The 21,480-nt window shown below is 38.0% G+C and overlaps 1 protein-coding gene across 1 annotated transcript; it reads right to left on the bottom strand.

The window, feature by feature from the left end:
• Nucleotides 1–12,288: 12,288 nt before the first annotated feature.
• LOC117242185 (phospholipase B1, membrane-associated-like) lies at nt 12,289–21,170 on the bottom strand. The gene is made up of 7 exons (XM_033508652.1): nt 20,881–21,170; nt 19,457–19,546; nt 15,213–15,424; nt 14,909–15,085; nt 14,531–14,829; nt 13,363–13,541; nt 12,289–13,282 (listed from the first exon to the last, which is right to left on the bottom strand). The coding sequence occupies exons 1-7, from the start codon at nt 21,008–21,010 to the stop codon at nt 13,116–13,118; spliced, it is 1,254 nt and encodes a 417-aa protein (XP_033364543.1). The 5' UTR covers nt 21,011–21,170; the 3' UTR covers nt 12,289–13,115.
• Between the last annotated feature and the right edge of the window lie 310 nt (nt 21,171–21,480).

Below are 21,480 nucleotides of genomic sequence, written 5' to 3'. Positions count from 1 at the left end.
GAGTTTGTTTATTGCGTGGATTGTGGAGTGTTTGTGTCGGAAGCCGAATTGATTCTCTGGGATTATGTTGTTTTTTGTGCAGAAGGAGGTTAGGGGATTGTTTATGGTTATTTCAAATACTTTGCTTATGTTGGGGAGGAGACTTATGGGTCGTAGGTTTGCGGGCAATGAGCCGTCTTTGTTCTTTTTTGTTATGGCTATCAGTTTGGCTTTTTTCCATTTTCTGGGGAAGTATGTGTTGTTTAGAGCATTGTTGAAGAGTACCGTGTAGTACCATTTTATTTTGTTCGGTAGGCGCTTGAGTAGGGTGTTTGGGATGCCGTCGAAGCCGGAGGATTTTTTGTTGTTTAGTTTGGAGAGGATTGTGTTTAGTTGATTGTAGTTTGTGAAGTAGTTTATTTCTGGATCTGGTTGTTTGGGATTGTCTGCGGTGTTTTCGTTTGAGAATGTGCAGACTGTTTTGTTTAGCATTTTGTCTTGTTCTATTTCATTTTTGAGTTTGTTTGTTTCGGCGATGATAATTCTGTTTAGTTGTTCTCGGCCCATGTGTTCGTTTTGCGTATGTATTTTGGAAAAGTGGGTGCCGATGATGTCTAGTTTTTCTATTGTTTTGGGTATTATGAAGTTGCCCTCGGTGTCTTTGATGGTGTTGTGTATCGTTATACCTGCTTCTTGGATGAGGGGGGCATTTTCTGGGGGCAATTTGAGAGGTGGGGTGGGGCCCCGTTCTTTTGGTCTAAAGATTTGATTTATTTGTGGGAACATGTTGGCTGAGTCGTTCTTGGAGATGTTTTTTATTTTGTTTCTCCAGTACTGGTTTATAGAAATTGCGAATTCTTGTTTCAGTTGCGTTTTTATTCTGTGTAGTAGGAACTTTAGGAATTCTAATTCTTCTCTTTTGTCGTAGGAGTAGTTGAGTTTTATATTGTTTATTTTGGACAGTATGTAGCTTTTATCTCGCTGTAGATCTTTTATTTTATTGTTTATATAGGGCTCGCATGAATTTTTTTGTTTTATGATTGGCACGGATTTTTGGAGAGCGATTTGTGTGTGTTTTTCTATTTCGTCTAAGAATGAGTCGATTTGTCTGTTTGTTAGGTTGACGTTGTTGTAGATCTTTAGGTCGCAGTTTTGTTCGAGTGTGTTTTGGAACTTTTTCCAGTCTGTCTTTTTGTAGTTGTACCTGGGTGTCTCGGTCTGGGTTTCGAGTGTTAGGAAGTCAGATGTGTTTTTGTTAATTTGAAATACTAGGGCGTTATGGTCACTGTCATAGGCTAAGGTTTTTACGGTATTATTATTTTTTTTTATTTTTTATTTATTTGTTGAAATTACAATCAATTCTCGCGTTGAGAATTTTCAGTAATTTTTCTGGCGTGGCGCAGTGACATGGCTATTTATTTACAATAAGTTAATACTATTATAGCTAGGTATAATTTATAAGTATTATAAGTAAGTGCATATGCTTAATTTGGATAATTAAATGAATCTGACGTTTAGATCTAGCGGGTAGTGCCTCTTCAGCCTGCGAGTCTGGTCCGTCGTATCGAGTAGTCCGGTGATTAGGGGGTTTCGGTGTTTGTTGATTCTTTTGCTGTATCTGTTGCTATATTTTGCTATTTCCTCTTTGACGGTGGGTATCTTGAGGTCGCGGTGTATTGTTTCATTGGTTACATACCAAGGTGCGTCAATTAGGGATCTTAGCGTTTTCGATTGAAAGCGTTGGAGTATTTCAATGTTGGAGTTACTTGCTGTTCCCCATAGTTGGATTCCGTAGGTCCAGACAGGTTTTATTACGGTCTTGTAGAGGGTAATTTTATTCTGTATGTTTAGTTTGGAGCGTCGGCCCGTGAGCCAATAGAGATTTTTTAGTTTGTCCTTTAGTTGCTTCGTTTTATCTGAGATGTGTGTCTTCCACGTTAGTCTCCTGTCCAGGGTCATGCCCAGGTATCGGACTGTGTCCCTGCTAGGAACTGTTGCATTGTTGATGGTGACCTGGGGGCAGGTTTGTTTTCGGAGCGTGAAGGTTACATGTGAGGATTTCTTTTCGTTGACTTTGAAGCCCCATTTGTGAAACCACTTTTCCATGGAGTCGAGACTTCGCTGGAGAGTGGATGAGGCTATTACCGGGTCTGCGTGGGTAGCTAATAGCGCTGTGTCGTCTGCAAATGTCGCTATTGTTATATCGTTTGATATAGGTAGGTCGGCAGTATAGATGGAGTACAGTAGGGGTCCGAGGACACTACCTTGGGGTATGCCGGCTTCTATTGGGAATGTTGCGGAAGTGGCGTCTAGGCATTTAACCACGAATTGTCTATCGGTTAGGTAAGATTTTAGGATGGAGTAGTGGGGGTGAGGTAGGATCTTTTTAAGTTTGTATAGTAGCCCTTCATGCCATACTTTATCGAATGCCTGTTGGATGTCTAGGAAGACCGCTGAGCAATATTTTTTCTTTTCGAGTGTTTGGCTGATCGTATGAGTTAGGCGGTGGATTTGCTCTACTGTAGAATGATGATTTCGGAAGCCGAATTGGTGATCTGGGAGTGTTTTCAAGTTCTCTAGGATTGGAAGGAGTCGGTTCGTGAGCATCTTCTCGAATAGTTTGGACAGGGTAGGTAAAAGACTGATTGGGCGATAGGAGCAGGTTTCGTATATCGGTTTACCGGGTTTAGGGATGAGGGTAATCAATGAGATTTTCCAAGCCTTAGGATAGTGTTCCAGGCGAAGGATAGCATTAAAAATCGATGTGATGAGTGCTATCCCTTTTGTGGGAAGTTCCTTGATTGCTCTATTGCCTATTAGGTCGTGTCCTGCTGCTTTCTTGGGGTTTAGGCGACTGATTGTTTTTATAGTCTCAGCAGAGGAGAAGGGTTCGATAGGAGGGGACATTTGGAAGGGGGTGTGCAGGTATTCAGTAACGTCCGCGGCGGTTTGGGGGGAATGGGGTTTGAATACTTTTGACAAGTGTTTGGCAAACAGGTCGGCTTTTTCTATAGGGCTTCGCGCCCATCCACCTTGCGGACGGCGGATAGGTGGGATTATTTGTGGGGGGCGTGTGAGTTTCCTGGAGGCCTTCCATAGTGAGTAGTTGGAGTCGGCTGTGGGGGATAAGCTGGCGAGGTATTTATGGAAACAGTCGTTTTTATAGTTTTTTAAGGTTCTGGATAGCTTTCTAGTTGCGTTGTTTAGTTTGCGTTTGTCCTCCGGTGTTCTATGGGTCTGCCATACTCTTCTTAGTCTACGTTTTTCTGCTATTTTTTTTTAGTATGTATTGGGGATATTCTTGTTTGCTGTTAGATGGCTTTGTCGGTGTGGAGAGGCGGATTGCGTTTATTATGCTCGTGTTTAAGTATTCCGTGGCTGCTTCGATATCTTCCTTTGTTTTTAGTGGGGTGAAGGCTGAGGTTGAGTGTGTAAAGACTTCTCTGAAGAGCTGCCAGTTGGTGTGTTGGTTGTGAATGGAGCCATTAGGTGTATTCTCGATGATTGTTGAACTGACTGTTGCTATCACGGGAGAATGATCAGAGGAGAGATCAGCCGAGGAGTTGATCTGGACGTGTCTTGATGGGATATTTTTAGTTATGAGGAAGTCGAGAAGGTCGGGTATTTTGTTGGTGTCAGTGGGCCAGTATGTGGGTTCGTATGTGGTGAGGTAGTTGAGGTTGTTGTTTGTTATGCTGTTTAAGTGGTTTTTGCCTCTTGCTGTAACCAGTCTGCTGCCCCATTGGATGTGCTTGGCGTTATAGTCTCCTCCAACTATGAATCTGTTGCCCAGGGTGTCCAGGAAGTTATCAAAGTCTTCTTTGGCGATGGAGTGTCTGGGAGGGCAGTATACTGCTGAGGTGGTGATTGAGCCATGACAGTCTTCTATTGCTACGTTTGTTGCTTGGAGGTAGTCTTTCTGGAATGATGGAAGTTCGTAGTGCTTAATACTTACTTTGATTATTATTCCGGTGCCACCGTGGTCCTTACCGCTGGGGTGTTGGGTATGGTAGAATTTGTAACCATTTATTTTCAGGTAGCTCTTGTCGGTGAAGTGGGTTTCCGATACGAGCATTACGTCGATTTGCCGGCGTTTTAACAAGGGTTCTAGTTCAAGTTTGTGTTGCGCTAGACCGTTGGCGTTCCAGAGTGCTTGCGCCTTGGTTTTATTTTGAGTCGGGGCGTGCTAATTTTTCCACGATTAGTGTTAGTAACGATAGCAAGTGATTTATTTGCTCCGATTGTTTCTCTATTAGCTTTTCAAGCCTTGAGGAGTTGTCTGTGTTTGGTGGGTTGGGGTCTCTGTTTTGGGGAAGTTTCCTTTGGCTGTTCGGGTTATTTTGGATGCCTTGTACTGCTTGGGCAAAGGAGGTTGAGGTGGAGATGAATTTGGTAGGACTGTGCGTTTGGTTGGTTGAGGGGGTTGGGGTAGTCGTGAATTTCGGCGGGCTGGGTGTTTGGTTGGATACCTCTTTTGCTCTGGGCTTAGGGTACCTGTCCGTGTATAGTGTTTTATATGCTGGGCAGCCTTTGTAGTTGGCAGGGTGGTCCCCTTGGCAGTGGATGCATTTCGCTGGGGTTTCCGGTGATTTGGCGCACTGGTCAGTGGAGTGAGAGCCTGCGCATTTAACGCAGCGGAAAGTATGGTTGCAGTATTTCTGCGTATGACCGTACCTTTGGCACCTTTTGCACTGCACTATTTCTTTTTTCACGAGCGGCGGTTCGATCTTAACTATCGCGTTCATTAGGCGACTGATGTTATATATTTCCTTATTGTTCGGTTTTTGTTTAATGTCTAGGAAGAATAAGGATAACGGGTCTTTCGAGACTCTATGCCTTATATTACTTACGTTGACGACTTCGTGGCCAAGTTTTGAGAGTTCGTATTTTAGTTCGTCTATATCTGCTGAGTGGTGTATGTTTCGTAGGACCACCCGGAAAGGCCTTTCCTGTTTAAGTTGGTAGGTGTGGAAGTTGGCGTTCAGGGTCCTGAGTGTCTTGGTGAGTTTTCTGTAAGCTTCTGGGTTCGTCGGTAGTATTTTCACCTTGTTGTTGCTTATCTTGAGGTTATATTCCTCCTTGCTGGTATCTCTCTCTAGGGACTTGGTCATTGTCTGTATGTCAATGACGTCGTCCACAAAAATTGGTGGGGGAGGGGGGATTCTCTGTGAGTGTTGGTTTGATGGCGGTTCTACGATTTCCATGGCGTCGTTTGAGGATTCCAATACGGCGAACCTGTTGTGTGTGTTTATTTGCGTTGCTGGTTCTATTTTCCTCTTCTTTGTAGTGTTAGCGTCGTTAGTGCGGAAAGTTCTGCTACACTTCTGCCACGGGGGGGGGTAGCTCGGGGTAGCTGCGAGTCTGCTCCGGAGAGCCTGGTCGCGGTTGCTGGGCCATCATCGAGCTAGTTAATTCGGAATGAACAACTAGTCGTGAGGCTGTGAGGCTAGTATTCGTGTTGGGGTTAGGTGCGTGGGATTTTCTTCTCCCTAGGGGGTAAGGGGCACTTAGCTGTGTTCTCTTTCGACGTTTGGGCGACACGTGTTGTTTTCGAACTACGCTGGGCACTAGAGACACGTCTGCACGCTTCGGCACTCCACAGCGAACTGACGGTATTATTTGGACGTAGGTTTTGGAATTTTAGTCGCGCATCTGCTAGGCATATGTCCAGGTATGAGCCTCCTTTTGGGTAAGAGGGTAGCTCGGAGCTGTATAGGTTTGTTTTGTAGTGGATGCTTTTATTGTCTAGCCAGTTTCTAATGAAGTTGCCTCTCGTGTTGTTTATTTCGTTTTTACAGCTTGTATGTTTCGCGTTAAGGTCTCCTGCTATTATATAGTAGTTTTCCGGTTTGTTGAGCTGCAAGAGTTCGAAGAGATTATTGAATTCGTAGTTAAATTCTTTCTGGTTTCCGTGGGTTGCGTAGGCTGCAGTGATGAATAAATTTTCCTTATTGCTTATTTTTATTTTTATGATCGTTGTTTCTAAGGTTCTGAAACTTGTTATTTTATCAATTAGGATCGTTTTGTGTTTTATGGGGTTTTTTATGAGGATCGCTGTTCCTCCTCCTTGACTGGCGTTCGGTCTGTCGTGTCTTATCATGGTGTAGTTTTTGAAGTGTACCTTGTGTCTTTTGTTTAGTTTTGTTTCTGAGATGAGTACCATATCGGGGGCTTCTTTATTTAGTAGGGTTAGCATACTGTATCTTTTTTGGTTTGAGATTAAAGAGTTAGCATTTATTGCGATTATTTTCAGATGTTTTAGGTTAAATTTATGTGTTTTTTGCTGTGATTGTTGGTTTGGCGTGTTTTGGTTATTCGTCGTCTGTGCTATTGAAGGTGCTGAAGATGGCGTCGAACCTTTCTTCGTGCGTTGATAGGGTGTTTTTTATTTCGTTTAATTGCATTTGTTGTTCTTTTAACGCTTGGAGGATACCTTTTTTAAAGTCTTCGATAACGTTTATGATGTTTAGATGGGGGGAGTTATCGGTTGTGATTGGGCTTTGGCTTGAACGCGGATCTAAGTTTGCTGATTGTGGGAAGATTTTGGTTATTTGATTTAGTGTTGTTTGCTGCTTCACTACGTCAGAGAACTTTAGTTCTGGGATGTATTTGCGGCTTATTCGGGCAATCCGTTGTGTCTTTGCTTCTTTGTCTTTTTTGATTTTGTCGGCTAGCTTTTTACGAAGCTCTACGAGTTTGGGGCAACCTTTGTATGACGCGGGGTGTCCGTAGTTTTTGCAGTTGACGCAGAATATTTTGTCTTTGGTTACTGCGTTTTCCCTTTTTATTTTGCAGTCGCCTGGGCCATGGGGCTCACTGCATTTAACACAGCGGTAGTTTAGGTTGCAGTTTTGCGCTGTGTGGCCTAGTCGCTGGCATTTGTGGCATTGAGTTATGTCATCCTGTTTTTTTATTATTTTTTCCCATTTTATCTTGTAGTAGTTAAAATGGTTTATTTTTAGTAGCTTGCTTATATTGCTGTCGGGGGATAGCTGTATTATGTAGATTGGGAGCAATATGTTGTTCTCCCTTGATTTTTTTGTCGTAAATCGTGAGACTTTTGTGAACTGGACGTCGTCTATTTGTAGAGCTTGTAGGTCTGTGAGTATTTCTGTTTCCGTGTAGCTATTGTCTAAACCTTTTAGCAAGTATGTATGGTGTTTCTCTATTTTGGGTGTGTATGTGTAAAAGGTTGTGTTCGCTGAGAGGAGTGTTTGCTTCGCTTTATGGAAGTCGGGTAGGTTTTGGAGGTAGAGTGCGTGTTTACCTGCGTGTATTCTTTTAATGTGAAATTGTTTAATGTCCGCTACTTTCTCTATGAGCGTTACGGTGTCCTTGGGGTCTTGTAGGATTATGTTGATGGGTGGCGGCCTGTTGTCTCTTGTGGTGGGTGGGGTGCTCGTGCGTTCCTCCGCGGAGCATCCGGTGGGGCGTCCGTCCGGTGCTTGGTCCCCCCTTGGCGGTGTTGGAGGCGCCGGGCCTCCTGGGTTGTACGGTGGGGTGCGTCGCCCTTGCTGCGCCGGTTGTTCCGGTGACGTAGTGAGACCGTGTCTTTCCGTTTTGCCTCGTAATGTTTCGTTTTTCTTTCTTATTTGTTCTAGCGTTGATTTCCAAGTGGGGTAGCTTGATGGTCCCGGTTGTGGATGGGGCTCTGGTTCAGCTTGTAATATGCTGAATCTATTTTTTGTTACTATCGCTGGAGGCGAAGTAGCTCTTGTGGGCTTCATGTTTTTGGTTTCGTTAGCCTTTTCTTCTTGGTTGGGGTGATGATCTACAACTGTGTTTCCTGGGATGTTTGCTAGACTTTTTGCCCTGGCAACCAGGTTAGGTTGTGGGTTGAGTTTCCGCGTCTTTTGCGCGGGGAGTCTTAGGATACTGTTGATTTCCCTGGCTGTTTTATGTATAATTATTTTTCTCTTGGTGGCTTTTTTCATTGGGTCTACGGTGGGTTCCGTTTCGTTGCTCTTGGCTTCATAATCGGTGGCTTTTATTTTTTTGTACAGTTTTATTTTGTCTTATCTTATTTTATTTTCTTTTTGTTCTTATTTGTATTTATGGAGATGATGTCGATGCCGTATTTTTCACTTTTTTGTCACTATTTTGTCACTTGGTCCTTCTACTTTAGTGGATGTTAGTCTACTCCGACGCGCGCTCCGAGGGGTCCGTCCCGCTCGGTGGTCAACAGTCGACTGCGGAAACGAGTGCACTCAGCGCGGCCAGGGCGTTGGCAGTCAATTAGCAATCTAAGCCTTCGACATCTCGCGTAATTGTGACATCAATCACTTCTCAACCTCCATCAGAAATAAAACATCGACCCCCGACTTTCGGACGCCAAGGCTGCGACGCACCTTAGTCCCCATCAGAGATAAGATCTCAACCACCAACTTTCGGACGCCAAGGCTGCAACGCATCTTAGTCCCCATCTGAGATAAAATCTCGAACCCCGATTTTCGGACGCCAAGGCTGCTACGCATCTTAGTCCTCATCAGAGATAGGATATCGACCCCCGACTTTCGGACTCCTTTGGAACCCACATCAAACCCCTCAACATCCTCAAACCAAAACGTATATAAACCGAGACTCCACCCAGCTCGGGCAGTTTTTGTTCTAGTTGCTGTTCTTGTACAACACCCCTTTTTTGGTTCAGCGTTATTCTATTATTCTAAGTGTCAAAATTATAATGAAGTTCGATAAAAGAAAATTAATAGTTGGGTTACAACTCAGCTTTCTTTTCTCTTACAATCCAAGTATCAATTTTACGTGACACAATCATCGTCCGCATTCGTAGCATATATCGAATCATATCTACCCGAGCTTGAACTTGTAACCGCGCACGGCGAACCGAATTTAATAACCGCGAGTCTTGCGCCAAGTGTACTCATCGAATATTACTGTTAATAAATATTTGTTGTTGAATACATCTGAGTATTCCTTCCGCACCTATCACGACATTCCACCTCACCGGCAAATGTGGTTACAATAACAATACAATCTTTTTCATTTACAATATTATCTTTGATAATAAAAAAATAGAAGAAAATGGCTTTGTATTTGGTAATTGCTGTGGAAGTTTGTATTTCTCTGAAACTGAATAATTTTGACTTGGCTGAATAAAATATACATAATGTTTAACAAATGAAAAGTTCAATTCTTCTGAAATATATTTCATAATTAATTTTTTATTATATTATAATGGTAACAAAGATGAAAAAACAAGTGATCAAGAACGAAAGAATAGAAAATAAAGAACAGATAAATAATTAGAAATCACATTGCTCAGGATTTTGGATTCTTCAGTTTGCAGTACGGACGGCACATCTATTTTTTAGGAAGTTGGAATTTCCTACACTACATAAGGTTTACAATTCGGACTGCGTCGAGAGAATAATTCGCATCCTAAGCACTCGACGGGTCCTCTCAACACACGTGGTATAAACCTTGATATGACCATCATGCTTTCCTTGGATTTTGTTGCGCCATGCTGATGTTGATTGAGATATTCTTTATCCCATATGCTCCACCAGTGTTGTCTCGGTGGTTTTATTTTTTGCCACGCGGACAATCGTCCTGTTTTTAATGTTGTAAGATTGCACTCTGGAGTACTTGTTAATGAGTCACGTTTTAGGAAATGACGTGTCAACGGACTGAGGTCATTGGGATCCGAGAATAATGGGATCAATGGTCTGAACTTCAAACTCGCCTCAATTTCTATCACGTTAGTGAATAATTCTTGGTATGCGAATAATGTGTTTCCTACCATGAGAATCACGATGTGTTTGAGTAACTTAGCGGTAGCTTCCTATAGTCCACCTAAGAGTGGTGCGCGAGGTAGGATGAAGTGTCAATTTATGCGATTGTCTAGCAAATAGTTTCATGATTGTACACTTGCCTGCCAGTTGAATCGCGTATGGTATGTACTATGTAGGGTGTTCTGCGCGCGTGTTCTTCTGTATAAAGAATTCTCGTCAAAGAGCGTTCCTCTATGTTCCTAAAGGTTTTAATATGATCAAGTAGTGCCTTGAGTATTGTATTGCAGATCGCTTTGCGTGATTGACTATTTCCTACCGTTTCGCTCATGATGATCCAACTTACTTCTGTGTTATGTAATTGAATTTCCTCGTCCGCTAGGTTAATTTTTCCTACGCGAACCAAGTCCCAAAACAGATGATCTCCAAAGAGACCATCGACATCAGATCAAATGTTGGATCACGTGCTATTTTTAAATTGTCGCGATTAACATTTTCTAGCGAAACTAGTGACGACTGCCGTATTATTTATTTAGTTTATTTAAAGATGTTTATCACAATTTTAAATACATTTAGTATTCACAATAAACGGTGAATTTTTGTAGTGATGTTTTAGGCAAAAGTACCGATACGCAACGGTACGACGTAGCCATGCTATAATATGTGTCGGCGCTTTACATTTTTCGTGTTTAATATAATTTTTGGGTTTAAGCCGTTGGGGGGCGGAGCTTCTATGTGATTTTGTTTTTATTTGTTTTTTCTGTCCTGAAAACTTGGTCGCAAAACAGGACGCTAACGACTGCCGTATAATTACTGGCGCGTGACTAGATTTTCGCCCGAATCATTTGATTGATCTGCGATGTCATTTGATTGGAACCGCGTAATAGTACGGCAATTCTTTGCGTATTTAAACCGTGACGCTTTTACATTTTTTCGGTCGGAAATGTGTCTCGGAGCAGGAATTTCGTAAGTCTATACACGGTTGTGCGTCTCCGTTCCGATCGGTGATGTTTATGGTAGAAGTCGACAAAATAACATTTGAAGATATATGGGACGAATGACATATTAGATGTGTTTGAGCTGGCTGTGATGAATTAACCGTATTCAAATGCGGAAAAGAATGGTGCCGTTTATGGCATTGCGTGCAGCTGCTTGCTTGACATTCATAAACAGAATGAGTCCTACACAGACAATTGAGGCAAAGATTTTTTTATCTCACAATGTTTATTCCCTCCGGTACAAACATTGCCACTAATTCGTAACACGTGAAGACTATTACAAAAACTACACGTAATTCGCATCTGGTCGATGAATGATTGACGTGGAGTTCGATTGAATTCGCAGAATTCACGTATGCGGATATTATGACTGACCATCGTCTATATCGTCCAATCTGCTTTGGACTTTTTTAAATGCGGCAAATTCTGATTTTAATACTTCCAAATAAACCCGAATGATTGTTGCTGACGCTCCTTCACTATAGGTATCAAGTACCGCTTGAAACGATTCTAATTCTATCTTGAACGCTACGGGTTGCAGTTTTAAAATTTTAATGCGTTCTTCTTGATTAGGAGCCATGATAAACTCGCGTGAATTATGGCTTTGATAATTTAAATAAGAATATGAGGGAGATTTATAAAGGTGACTCAAAAAACAAGTGTGCGACTTACGTTTCTGTGTGAGATCAGTTTGTTTCTTAATAAATTTCTTGGTAAGTTTCTTAGTAAGTAAGCTTGTGTTTAGTAGGTTTGTTTGAACTATTTAGCATAAACGGGAGAATATGAATTGTAAATAATAGAGTTTAAACGTAGGCGTGTGTGTGATAAATCTGTTGTCTCTTGAAGCGCCTGGTGCTTATATCCTAACTCTTAACGCTCCGACTTTTAATTGTGAATATTGTAATATCGAAAAATAAGGATAGAAAATTTTTTTTTCGATTACTTACAATTTATTAATATTAAATTGGATATACAAATATAAATTGGACAGAGAACGATATTTAACGGAAACTAAATGCAATACTCGTATCTATATCAAATAACTTTACAGTTATTTGATCACTCTCGTCACAACGAATCTAACACACACACTCTCTCTCTCTCTCTAACAACTCTATCAATTCTCACGACTCTACTCTTCGACGACTCGAAACCTCTAACGACTCTACTTTTCGACGACTCAATTAGCTCTAACGACTCTACTCTTCAACGACTCAATTAGCTCTAACGACTCTACTCTTCAACGACTCAATTCGCTCTAACGACTCTACTCTTCAACGACTCAATTCGCTCTGACTCTCGCAACACAATCCTGCCCGGTCGTGCTCGTTCTTGCTCTCGTCCTCTCACACACATACACACTTCTCGGCTCACATACTCTGGCCTCTCGATTGCCATTCTTTGAGATATGAAACCGTACCTCTGTTTTGACGCTGCTTATCCTTTCTCGCGTCGCTGTTACTAGGCGCTCTTGGATGTAAACAAACCACGAAAGACGACATACACGGTTTTTTTCTATTTTCAACCGACCTCTAATTCAAATCTATTCTACGATATTACAATATCGACCGGCAACTCCAACTTATTCACATCATACTTTCTCCTTTCCTTTCCTGAGAAATCTTGTAAAGTATATAAGCATTTATTACGCTTGTTTCTAATTCCCAAAAAAACAATTTCCGCCACCACTTCAACGATTTTCTCAGGAAACAATGGAAACAACATTTCCTATGAAGTGGGAACGCGTTTCTGCCCAATCCTGTAACTGTCGAATTGTCGTGAGCATTGCGTAACGTCCAGTTGATGCCATCATCCTTGGTCTATTGTCGAGTTTCATCTGATATCGAGGTTTATGTCACGAGATTTGCTGTTGAGAGGATCCGTCAAGTGCTTAGGATGTCAATTATTCTCTCGACGCGGTCCGAATTGTAAACCTTACAATAGATAGTGTGGAAAAGTCCAATTTCCCAAAAAATAGCAAATGTGCCGTCCGTACTGTAAACTGAGGACCATCCAAAATCCCAAACACACATTGAGTATCTCGAAAATAATATTAAAATCATCCTTCGTTTGAAATTTAAAAATTCATCGACATTTACACTCTTTTTTCTGCGTATATCAAAGCATATATTGTGTATATCAAAGTGTTTAAAAAATAAAAAATTAGAACGCTAATGAAAATTAATATGACATATAAAGTAGTAAGTGCAGCTGTGAAATAAATAAAGTTCGTGATGAGATCACATGCAATAACAGAGATATCTAGAAAAATAGCTTTGTTAATAATTATAAATAAATATTTACTATATTAGAAAAATTTAAATGCGGACTAAAATGGCACTTTGTGTCTACTATACCAAATTTCAATGGTTACTATTTCTATTGTATAATATCAAACTAGAGGCGTGTCTTTAATGTAGGAAAAATTATGTGAATTTTCACGTGTCATCAAAAACGGTCTTTCCGAGGTGGGGCACAAGAACCTTTCGTATAGTGGAGTCCAAGTGGAAGACTTGTTACCAACTGGTTCTAGCAAATTGTTCCATAGATTATTTGCCACTTGAGATACATGAAACAATTTTTATTCGATTACTTATATAAAGGTTGTTGAATTATATAATTTCATCCATTATACTTACATAGTGCATTAGATTTTTGACTTAGGTGAAAACAATCAGCTGAGAGATATGACAAATCAGCAAATCCATCCTTGGCAATTGGTACCTTTGCGTGTTTCAGAGTTGGTAAGCTCACTACAGTGAAGTCATTTCTATGAAATTCTAAATAATTAACCACTTCTTCTTCTAATTGTTGCCACCTAAAATATGGGACAAAATGGTATCTGCGTGTCCTTCATACGCATCTTAGAATCGACATCTTACTTAAACCTAACCTACATAAAACCTATCACAGGAATATAGCAATGTTATGGTTAAGTTATCTAAGATGTTGAGATACAACATCTTAGTTTTGTACTTTGCACAGAACAATCAAACTTGTTATACATATATTATCAAACATCATATATCATAACATAGCCTTTTATGTATAATTTAGGGCTAGGAAGAGAATATATCAAAAATGAGAAAATGATTCGAGTAATCGCAAGACTATAGGACACGGTTATTTGAGTCAGCGAATAAGTATAAGAAGTAAGAAAGTAAACAACAAAATAACTTGTAGAAATAACATACACACGCTATCGTATTATGATAATTACAACTGCGAATATTATCATTAAAAAAATTTTCTTTTGATGAATAGAAGTTCATCTAAGTACACGATATAATCCACTGTTTGTCATGTTGCTAATAACGAGTCAAGTAGCCTATTTGCAAATGTAGGATTTAAGGAGCTTAACAACCTAAATTAAAAAAGGGCTTCTGAATTTTGCGAATTGCAAATCAGATTTACCTTGCATTAAATATCAAATATCCTTCTGACTCGAGTAACCCTACCTTATCGTAATATCGTACGCATAAAGATAATGTAATGGAAATATGTACGGTAATTAATATAATTTGCATTAAAATTAAACACTTTAAATTAAAGAAAAAAATTAAAGTTAAAATGAAAAATAAGTCTGCAACTGGAGGTAACTAATTGTTGAGGATCATTTTAAAATAAGTCAATCTCTATAATGTTATAACCACTTTTAGCAATAAAATTGTTTACAAACATATAACAAAAATATAAAATATAAATATAATATATAATATGAAATAAATATTGCAAATATAACATAATAAAATCTTGACAAATATAAGATATTTAAAAAACTTTGAAAGTTGCCTGAATTATACAAACCTCTTTATTATTTCATAATACTCCTCTCTTCGATCTCTGAATTGCAAAGCGAATAAACATGAGCATTCAATGGTAGTCATTATATAGCATTTCAAAGAGTTTCTTCCTTCACGCGTAGCAACGAGTTCCTTTAAGTGAGGTATTACCTGAATAGCGACGAAAGTTCTGGGTATATTGTCTCTTAATATCCTAAGAGTATTAATTAGATCAGTTTTGTGGTTATCCAAAACAGACCATGGAGAAGGCAGTGCACATATATCGGCACAAAAATCATTGTGTCCAATGAACAAGAAAATCAACTATAAAACATAGAAACAAAGGTTTTATTACTTAATCAATGAAATTGATATTTATAATTATTCTATCTAAAACACGAACCTTCCAATGTTTCTTCATATTTATCCTCGGGTCATTTCTTATTTTATTGATTAGATGTTTGGCCATAAATGGCATATCTCTGGACATTGCGCCAGTTTCAGCTACGTCTAACTGCGAAGCTGGTTGAGTAGTCAGAGAATCTCCAAGTGCGTAGCCTATTAATTTGGGATTGAATTCCTATATATAGGAAGAGCCGGCTATGAAAGCAATACTCTCTTTTATGATTAATATAAATTATAAAAAGATAGTAAGTATATTAATGATTGTATAATTTATGTATGTGATCAATTTTTGAGTAACATACTTTGAAAATATTGGGAAGCGTCAAATATGTACGCCAAGTTCCTTGACCACCAATACTCGCTGATGCACCTCTATTCTCAATGGGTAGCTCCAATAAATTAGTTGCAAAAATTCCAGCTCCGGCTGTTAAAGAATCGCCCATCGCGGCAATAACATCTATGTCCCCTGGTCTCAGATGATGAACTGAGTCGGGAACTTTGGAAGATCTACCATCTAAAAGGATTAGTATAAAAAGATTAAAAGTACTAAGTTATTATAATTATATTGATTGATAATAACAAGTCTCAATAATTGTATACAGATACGAAATTAGACCTATTTAAATGTAACTAAAACTTAAAAGTTGGACGATAAAATGTTGATTGTAGTTAAAAGAGTCTGCAATACTTGTTTAATGCAGCGTTTCGTCTATAAGCGTTCAAAATGCGGGACCGCTACCGAGTATGTATATAGTTAGGGAACAGATTTCATTTTGAAACTGTTTGTATTAATTTCGCGGACGCCGACTGGCATAAAAAGGGACAGCAAATAAAGAAGGAAGATTAGAATTAAAAAATTCAAGGACTACATATTGGCGAGACAATACTAATACAACAAACATTTGCTCTTTTTTTCCGTATTTTATTTTCTTTTTTTTTGCTTACCGTTAATGAAATTTTCACCAGCATATTCATAAAATCTTTCTGATTAAAACGAGATCAAACATGATGTATTTCGGTTCATGCTTAGTTACTTAATGAGAAAATATAGACATATATGTTGGATAGTATAATAAATTTATTGTTGATACAGGGTGGTCAGAATTTCTTAAAAACAATGTTGTAAAAAGTGTGCAGTTAGAAATTCTGACTCGCGTTATAATACAATGTATTGCTAAACATACGGATCTCTTGTCTTAACAATCATTCTCTTTCTATGAGGGTGGAAGATGTACACATACAATTCTTCTTCTTAATTGGTGTTATACAGGGTGGTGGGTAACTGGTGGTACAAGCAGAAAGAGGGTGATTCTACGCGAAAAAAGAAGTCGAAAATATAGAATAAAAATTTTTCGTTCGAGGCTTTGTTTTCGAGAAAATCGACTTTGAATTTTCGCTCGGTACGCGTGCTCTTTATCACGTCTCGTTATAACGGATTTCACTGTAGATCGTTGTCTCGATTGACGTTATGTTGATAAACACTTCCAATGTGACCGAAGTGTTTTCCTACCTATTAACTTACTATCCGACTATTTTATCGCTATCCAATATCAGTACCTATTAGTCCACCATCATGTCTACATACAGCAATCGGGAATATACAGACATGATACTTTCGTTAGGTGCGTGTGGTGGTAACGCATCAGCCGCAGCTGATCATTACAGACACCGGTATCCCAATCGTTGACATCCTGACAGACGTGTTATTCAAAGAGCAGAACGAACCCTCGGCGAATATGGTTCTTTTGAAAAACTTAGACGACATGATGGTCGTCCACGACGCGTTGGTGTAAATGTTGAAGAGCAAATACTAAAGGACGTTTTGGGATATCCTGATATAAGTGCAAGAAACCTTTGCTTCACGATTCTTCGAATTCTACACGAAAACAACTTACATGCTTATCATATCACCAGAGTACAAGGACTCATGCCTCATGATAAGATTTCGCGAAAGGCATTTTGTCATTGGTTGCTTCAACAGCATGCCAACGATGCAGAATTTCTGTTAAAAATTTTATGGACCGATGAAGCGAAATTTACAAGGGCCGGCATGCATAATTGGCAAAATGAGAATCCTCACTCTATTCTTGAAACACATTTTCAAGTAAGATGGAACGTAAACGTCTGGGCTGGCATAATCGGACATCTAATTATTGGGCCATATTTTTTCGAAGGAACTGTAACGTCAGCATATTTCGATTTCTTACAAAACAAACTACCGGAATTATTAGAAGATGTACCGCTGAGAATTAGAGGAAGTTTAATTCTTCAACAAGACGATGCACCGCCACATTTTAGTTGTCATGTGAGAGATTTTTTAAACCAACATTACCAAAGCTGGATTGGTAGTGCTGGAACAATAGCTTGGCCACCACGCTCTCCTGACTTAACTCCGCTTGACTTTTATTTATAGAGCCATATTAAATCAATTGTCTATTCTAAAGAAATCGCAAGTTGCGAGCAATTGAAAGAAAAGATTATTGTAGCATTTCATACTTTAAAACAATCGAATACGTTAGGAAGTGTTCATAGAAATTTAATTACAAGAGCAAAAGTATGTGTTCGGCATAATGGGCAACATTTTCAGCAATTTTTGTAATAATAAACTTTATGATTACTTCATATTATTTCATTATGTATTCCATTATGTTTTCCGTTACGGCAAAAACAAACTTAAACTGCGATAATATCTATCGAGACAACGATCTACAGTGAGGTCCGTTATAACGAGACGTAATAAAGTGCACGCGTACCGAGCGAAAATTCCAAGTCGATTTTCTCGAAAACAAAACCTCAAACGAAAAATTTTTATTCTATATTTTCGACTTCTTTTTTCGCGTAGAATCGCCCCCTTTCCGCTTGTACCACCAGTTACCAACCACCTTTTATATCTGTCAGAATTTGTATCGTAAATATAAATAGCTTAAATTAAATTCATCAAATTTACCAATTAAAATCTAATTTTATTAGAGGTTTATAATAGTTCGTAAACTGTTCACGAACTGCTCCCAAATAAAGTTGCCAGGTACAAGGAAGACGTGACATCACACAGACGTATAAATATACACCTATCCGACTTGTGCACGCTATGCGATGAGTTGTAGTACTAATTGGCAATTACTAAACACGTGGGACGCTCAATTTACGTTCAGAAAATATAAGAAGATCCTCTTACCACTACTTCTCTGTTTCTAATAAAATAAACTGAAAAATATATGTGATATTGATTAGATGTAGGGGAAGATACAAAATAATAATGGAAATATTATTTACTTTTGCGCTTGTTTTGCTAAATCCAAGTAATGTGTGTTCTATTATAATATCATATTATTATGTAAAGTGAATATTACAAAACATATACATAAAATATAAAATTTAGACTAAAAAATCACAGAACATATGCTGAATATAAAAATACTACATATTATCACCTCACACGTATATCGTAATAGGATACACATTACTTGGATTTAGCAAAATCCTGAAATAAGTGCAGAAATTAATAATATCTCCATTACTATTGTGTGTCTTCTACATCTAATCGATATTACATATATCTCAATCCATTCTATTAGAAACATGGAAATAGAGATTAAAGGACCTTCTAATATTTTTCAAATATAAGTCAAGTGTCCCACGTGCTTAGCAACATAATTGCCGATTAGTACCGCAATCCAACGCAGAGCGCGCACAAGTCAGATAGGTGTATATAGACCTACATAACGTTATGTCTACCCTACGCTTGGCAACTCTGCTCCCGAATAATACAAGTTAAATGTTCACATACCATTCTTTAAATCGCTTCACGCTTGCCGTATGTGAAGAAGAATCGTGTTCTTGTATTTGTTAAGTACTCAAAGCGGGGCCACATATTGAATAGTATGCAAACAGAGAACTGTCCCATTCGAAAATAACTGGTTTGATTCACTTCTCTGCTGAATAACTACTGTTATTTTTGCGATTCTTAACAAGCAGTGCCAAGCTAATAAGCAAGTTCTATACAAGTTGCCGACAACAGTAAACGTAGAAAAGGACAGCAAACGAAGAAGGAAGACTCATAAGCTGAATCAGCATAACCAAATTCTATAAGAGTATCGTTTTTGGCCTCATTTTATTAAAAAAAAAATCTTGCCAATATATGAATGAAATTTTTATTGACGAAAAATAAAAAATATGGAAGTTTTGTCGTTGCATTAGTGTTGTTTCACTGATACGAAGGCGATACAGATCTTGAAAAAGAAGCTGCTATCGCATCATATTATTCACGTCACTGGTTCAAGGGCAAACCACCCCAATGCAAAGTGGTGGGGACAAATCATGGACAGTTATTGAACAGATCTGGCAATTTGTATCAGCAAACGGAAATAAACGCTCCAGGCATATTAAAATTTCTAGATGTTTAATACAAATTTCACAAACATTTAATTTAAATTTAATTTAAATTAAACAGTGATTTTAGAAAAGTGAATAAGAAGAAATAATATTTAAACATGATTTTGTCTTTTTTTTTTTTGGTAATAATAATAGATAAAAACTGTTTAACTACCTGTAACGTTACAAGGAAATGGAACGTCTGTTGGAACTTGCTTTTGAAATTTTCTTTGATTTCGTGCTGATCGTCCCTCATTTCTTACACCTAGAAAATATGTTTGATTACGTCAAGCAACTCACTCATTACGATTTGGGCGAATGTCCATTCTGTGATCTCACATACGCAAACATAGAATCAAAACTATTTTCTATTAATGCAAAAACGACGAAAAGTAACTTTCAGTTCGTTACCGATATAATTCTGTCTGAAAACTAGGAACCTATTTTCATGTTTGAGCATTTCAAAACAAAATTTTGATTAGTAAAATTTTACAAAGTGATTTAAGTAGCACAATATATGTATAAAAGGCAATTATATTGATAGAAAAGTTAAAATTATTTCTACAATGTTTATATTGATAGAAAATAGATCTTTAATGAAAAATATTTTCGCTGTGTTGTTCGTTTATCATCTAAAATAACAAATAGAATATTTATCAAGTCAAAGCATAAGTAAAATCACACTTAAACGTCCATAATTAATGAATCTCTAACATCGACTTATTAGAAGGATCAAACGTAAAAATGTTACTTTATATATTTGTCATATTTTTCGTATAGGTTTGTCTATACAACTACTTTCGGGTTTTATCATCTTCTTACATAATAGAACAATTTAGCAACTAGTAATATTAATACATTAAAGTGTTCCACTTATTGTTAGTGTTACATATACATTTTTACAACTTCTGTACCACTTTTACTACTTTATAGCTTTTAAAGTATTTCTTATTTCGTTCCGACGATTCATATCGTACATTTTCTGTTGGATGTCATTACGTACGAAGTGTCAACACACATGAAATATCATGTTCTAAAATGACATATTTTTATTGTTCATAAATTTATATTAAACGTATATTTCTAAAAGATATGGAAACATGAAATGCGCAAACTAGCTCCAAATTCATGTTTCGCACATGCGAAGGAAAAATTGAAGGGACATTATAAATGTTAAATAAATACAAATGGGTAATTAATATAGTATTTTAAAGTATATTGCATAGAGTATAAAATTTTGTAATCTTGATAACGGGACTTATTACACATACAGATTATATCTCTATAATCAATATTGTAAACTGACCAAAAAATAATTAAAATAATCGAATATTAATCGATGAATCTTCCAAAAGCAACTTGCTCCTAAAAACATTGCAAACTCTCTACACATTGTAAATCTAACAAAAATTACATACACTTTTCCTAAATATCACAGAACGAAACAAGCGCCATCACATTTTCACAAATATTTCTTTTTTTCTGCAACTTTTTAAAAACACATTAACTGGGAATTATACATCATCCCTTTATATTATATATATTTATATATACAAAAAGAATATTGTTGTAAACTAATCACATTAAATAAACACATACCGATATTTTCGAAAAACCAATTACGAATTTGACGATAGAAGTATAAGTTTATCGGTGTGTCTAAAGCCGTCTTCTGAGACGCGGTCAGCACGCATAATTGTAACAAAAGATACAAACAAAACTTGTTCATCGCACGTTTTATTGAGCCAATTGACGCGGCGGTAAGGATTTCGCGAACACTCGCGTTTTGTAATTTTTATAACTTTATAACAATACCGAATGGATTCGAGATGGTATCCTTCTTTTCCCTCTCAAAGTTTGCGACGATCTGAGACAGGTGTACGACACAAAAGCTTGTGCTGGCTGCTGCGTACGCGTATCATTCGAAACCTTGATCGTACTGTAAGTAGCTGGTTCTGACTTTTGATGATGAGATTCAATGATCGCTACGAAGGTTGTCTTATCTGTGATGCGATTGGGAGGAAATGAAGATAATTGTGATGTTGTTAACGTAAACAAAATTGGATTTAGGAAAGATTTGGCAACCTACCTTATCCCCTTGCCAATCAAGCATGAGACGAGTCGATGAAATATTAACGATCCCTTTAAAAAGAACGATTATTCATCCTCCATTCAAAGGATTCTGTTTTTTAATTTTAA

This window comes from Bombus vosnesenskii, unplaced genomic scaffold (assembly GCF_011952255.1).
Source record: "Bombus vosnesenskii isolate JDL3184/JDL3185 unplaced genomic scaffold, Bvos_JDL3184-5_v1.1 scf7180000016264, whole genome shotgun sequence".
Lineage (NCBI taxonomy): Eukaryota > Metazoa > Arthropoda > Insecta > Hymenoptera > Apidae > Bombus > Bombus vosnesenskii.
The sequence above is the reverse complement of the archived record's forward strand: the minus strand, read 5'-3'. Positions and strand labels throughout refer to the sequence as shown.

What these genes read in the sequence shown, in the direction of transcription:
- LOC117242185 (XM_033508652.1), bottom strand. Translation starts at nt 21,010, where the DNA reads ATGAACAAGTTTTGTTTGTATCTTTTGTTACAATTATGCGTGCTGACC. An exon ending in CGCTTCCCAATATTTTCAAA is followed by an intron (nt 15,086 to 15,212) that starts GTATGTTACTCA and finishes TCCTATATATAG; the next exon opens with GAATTCAATCCCAAATTAAT. An exon ending in ATATGAAGAAACATTGGAAG is followed by an intron (nt 14,830 to 14,908) that starts GTTCGTGTTTTA and finishes TATGTTTTATAG; the next exon opens with TTGATTTTCTTGTTCATTGG.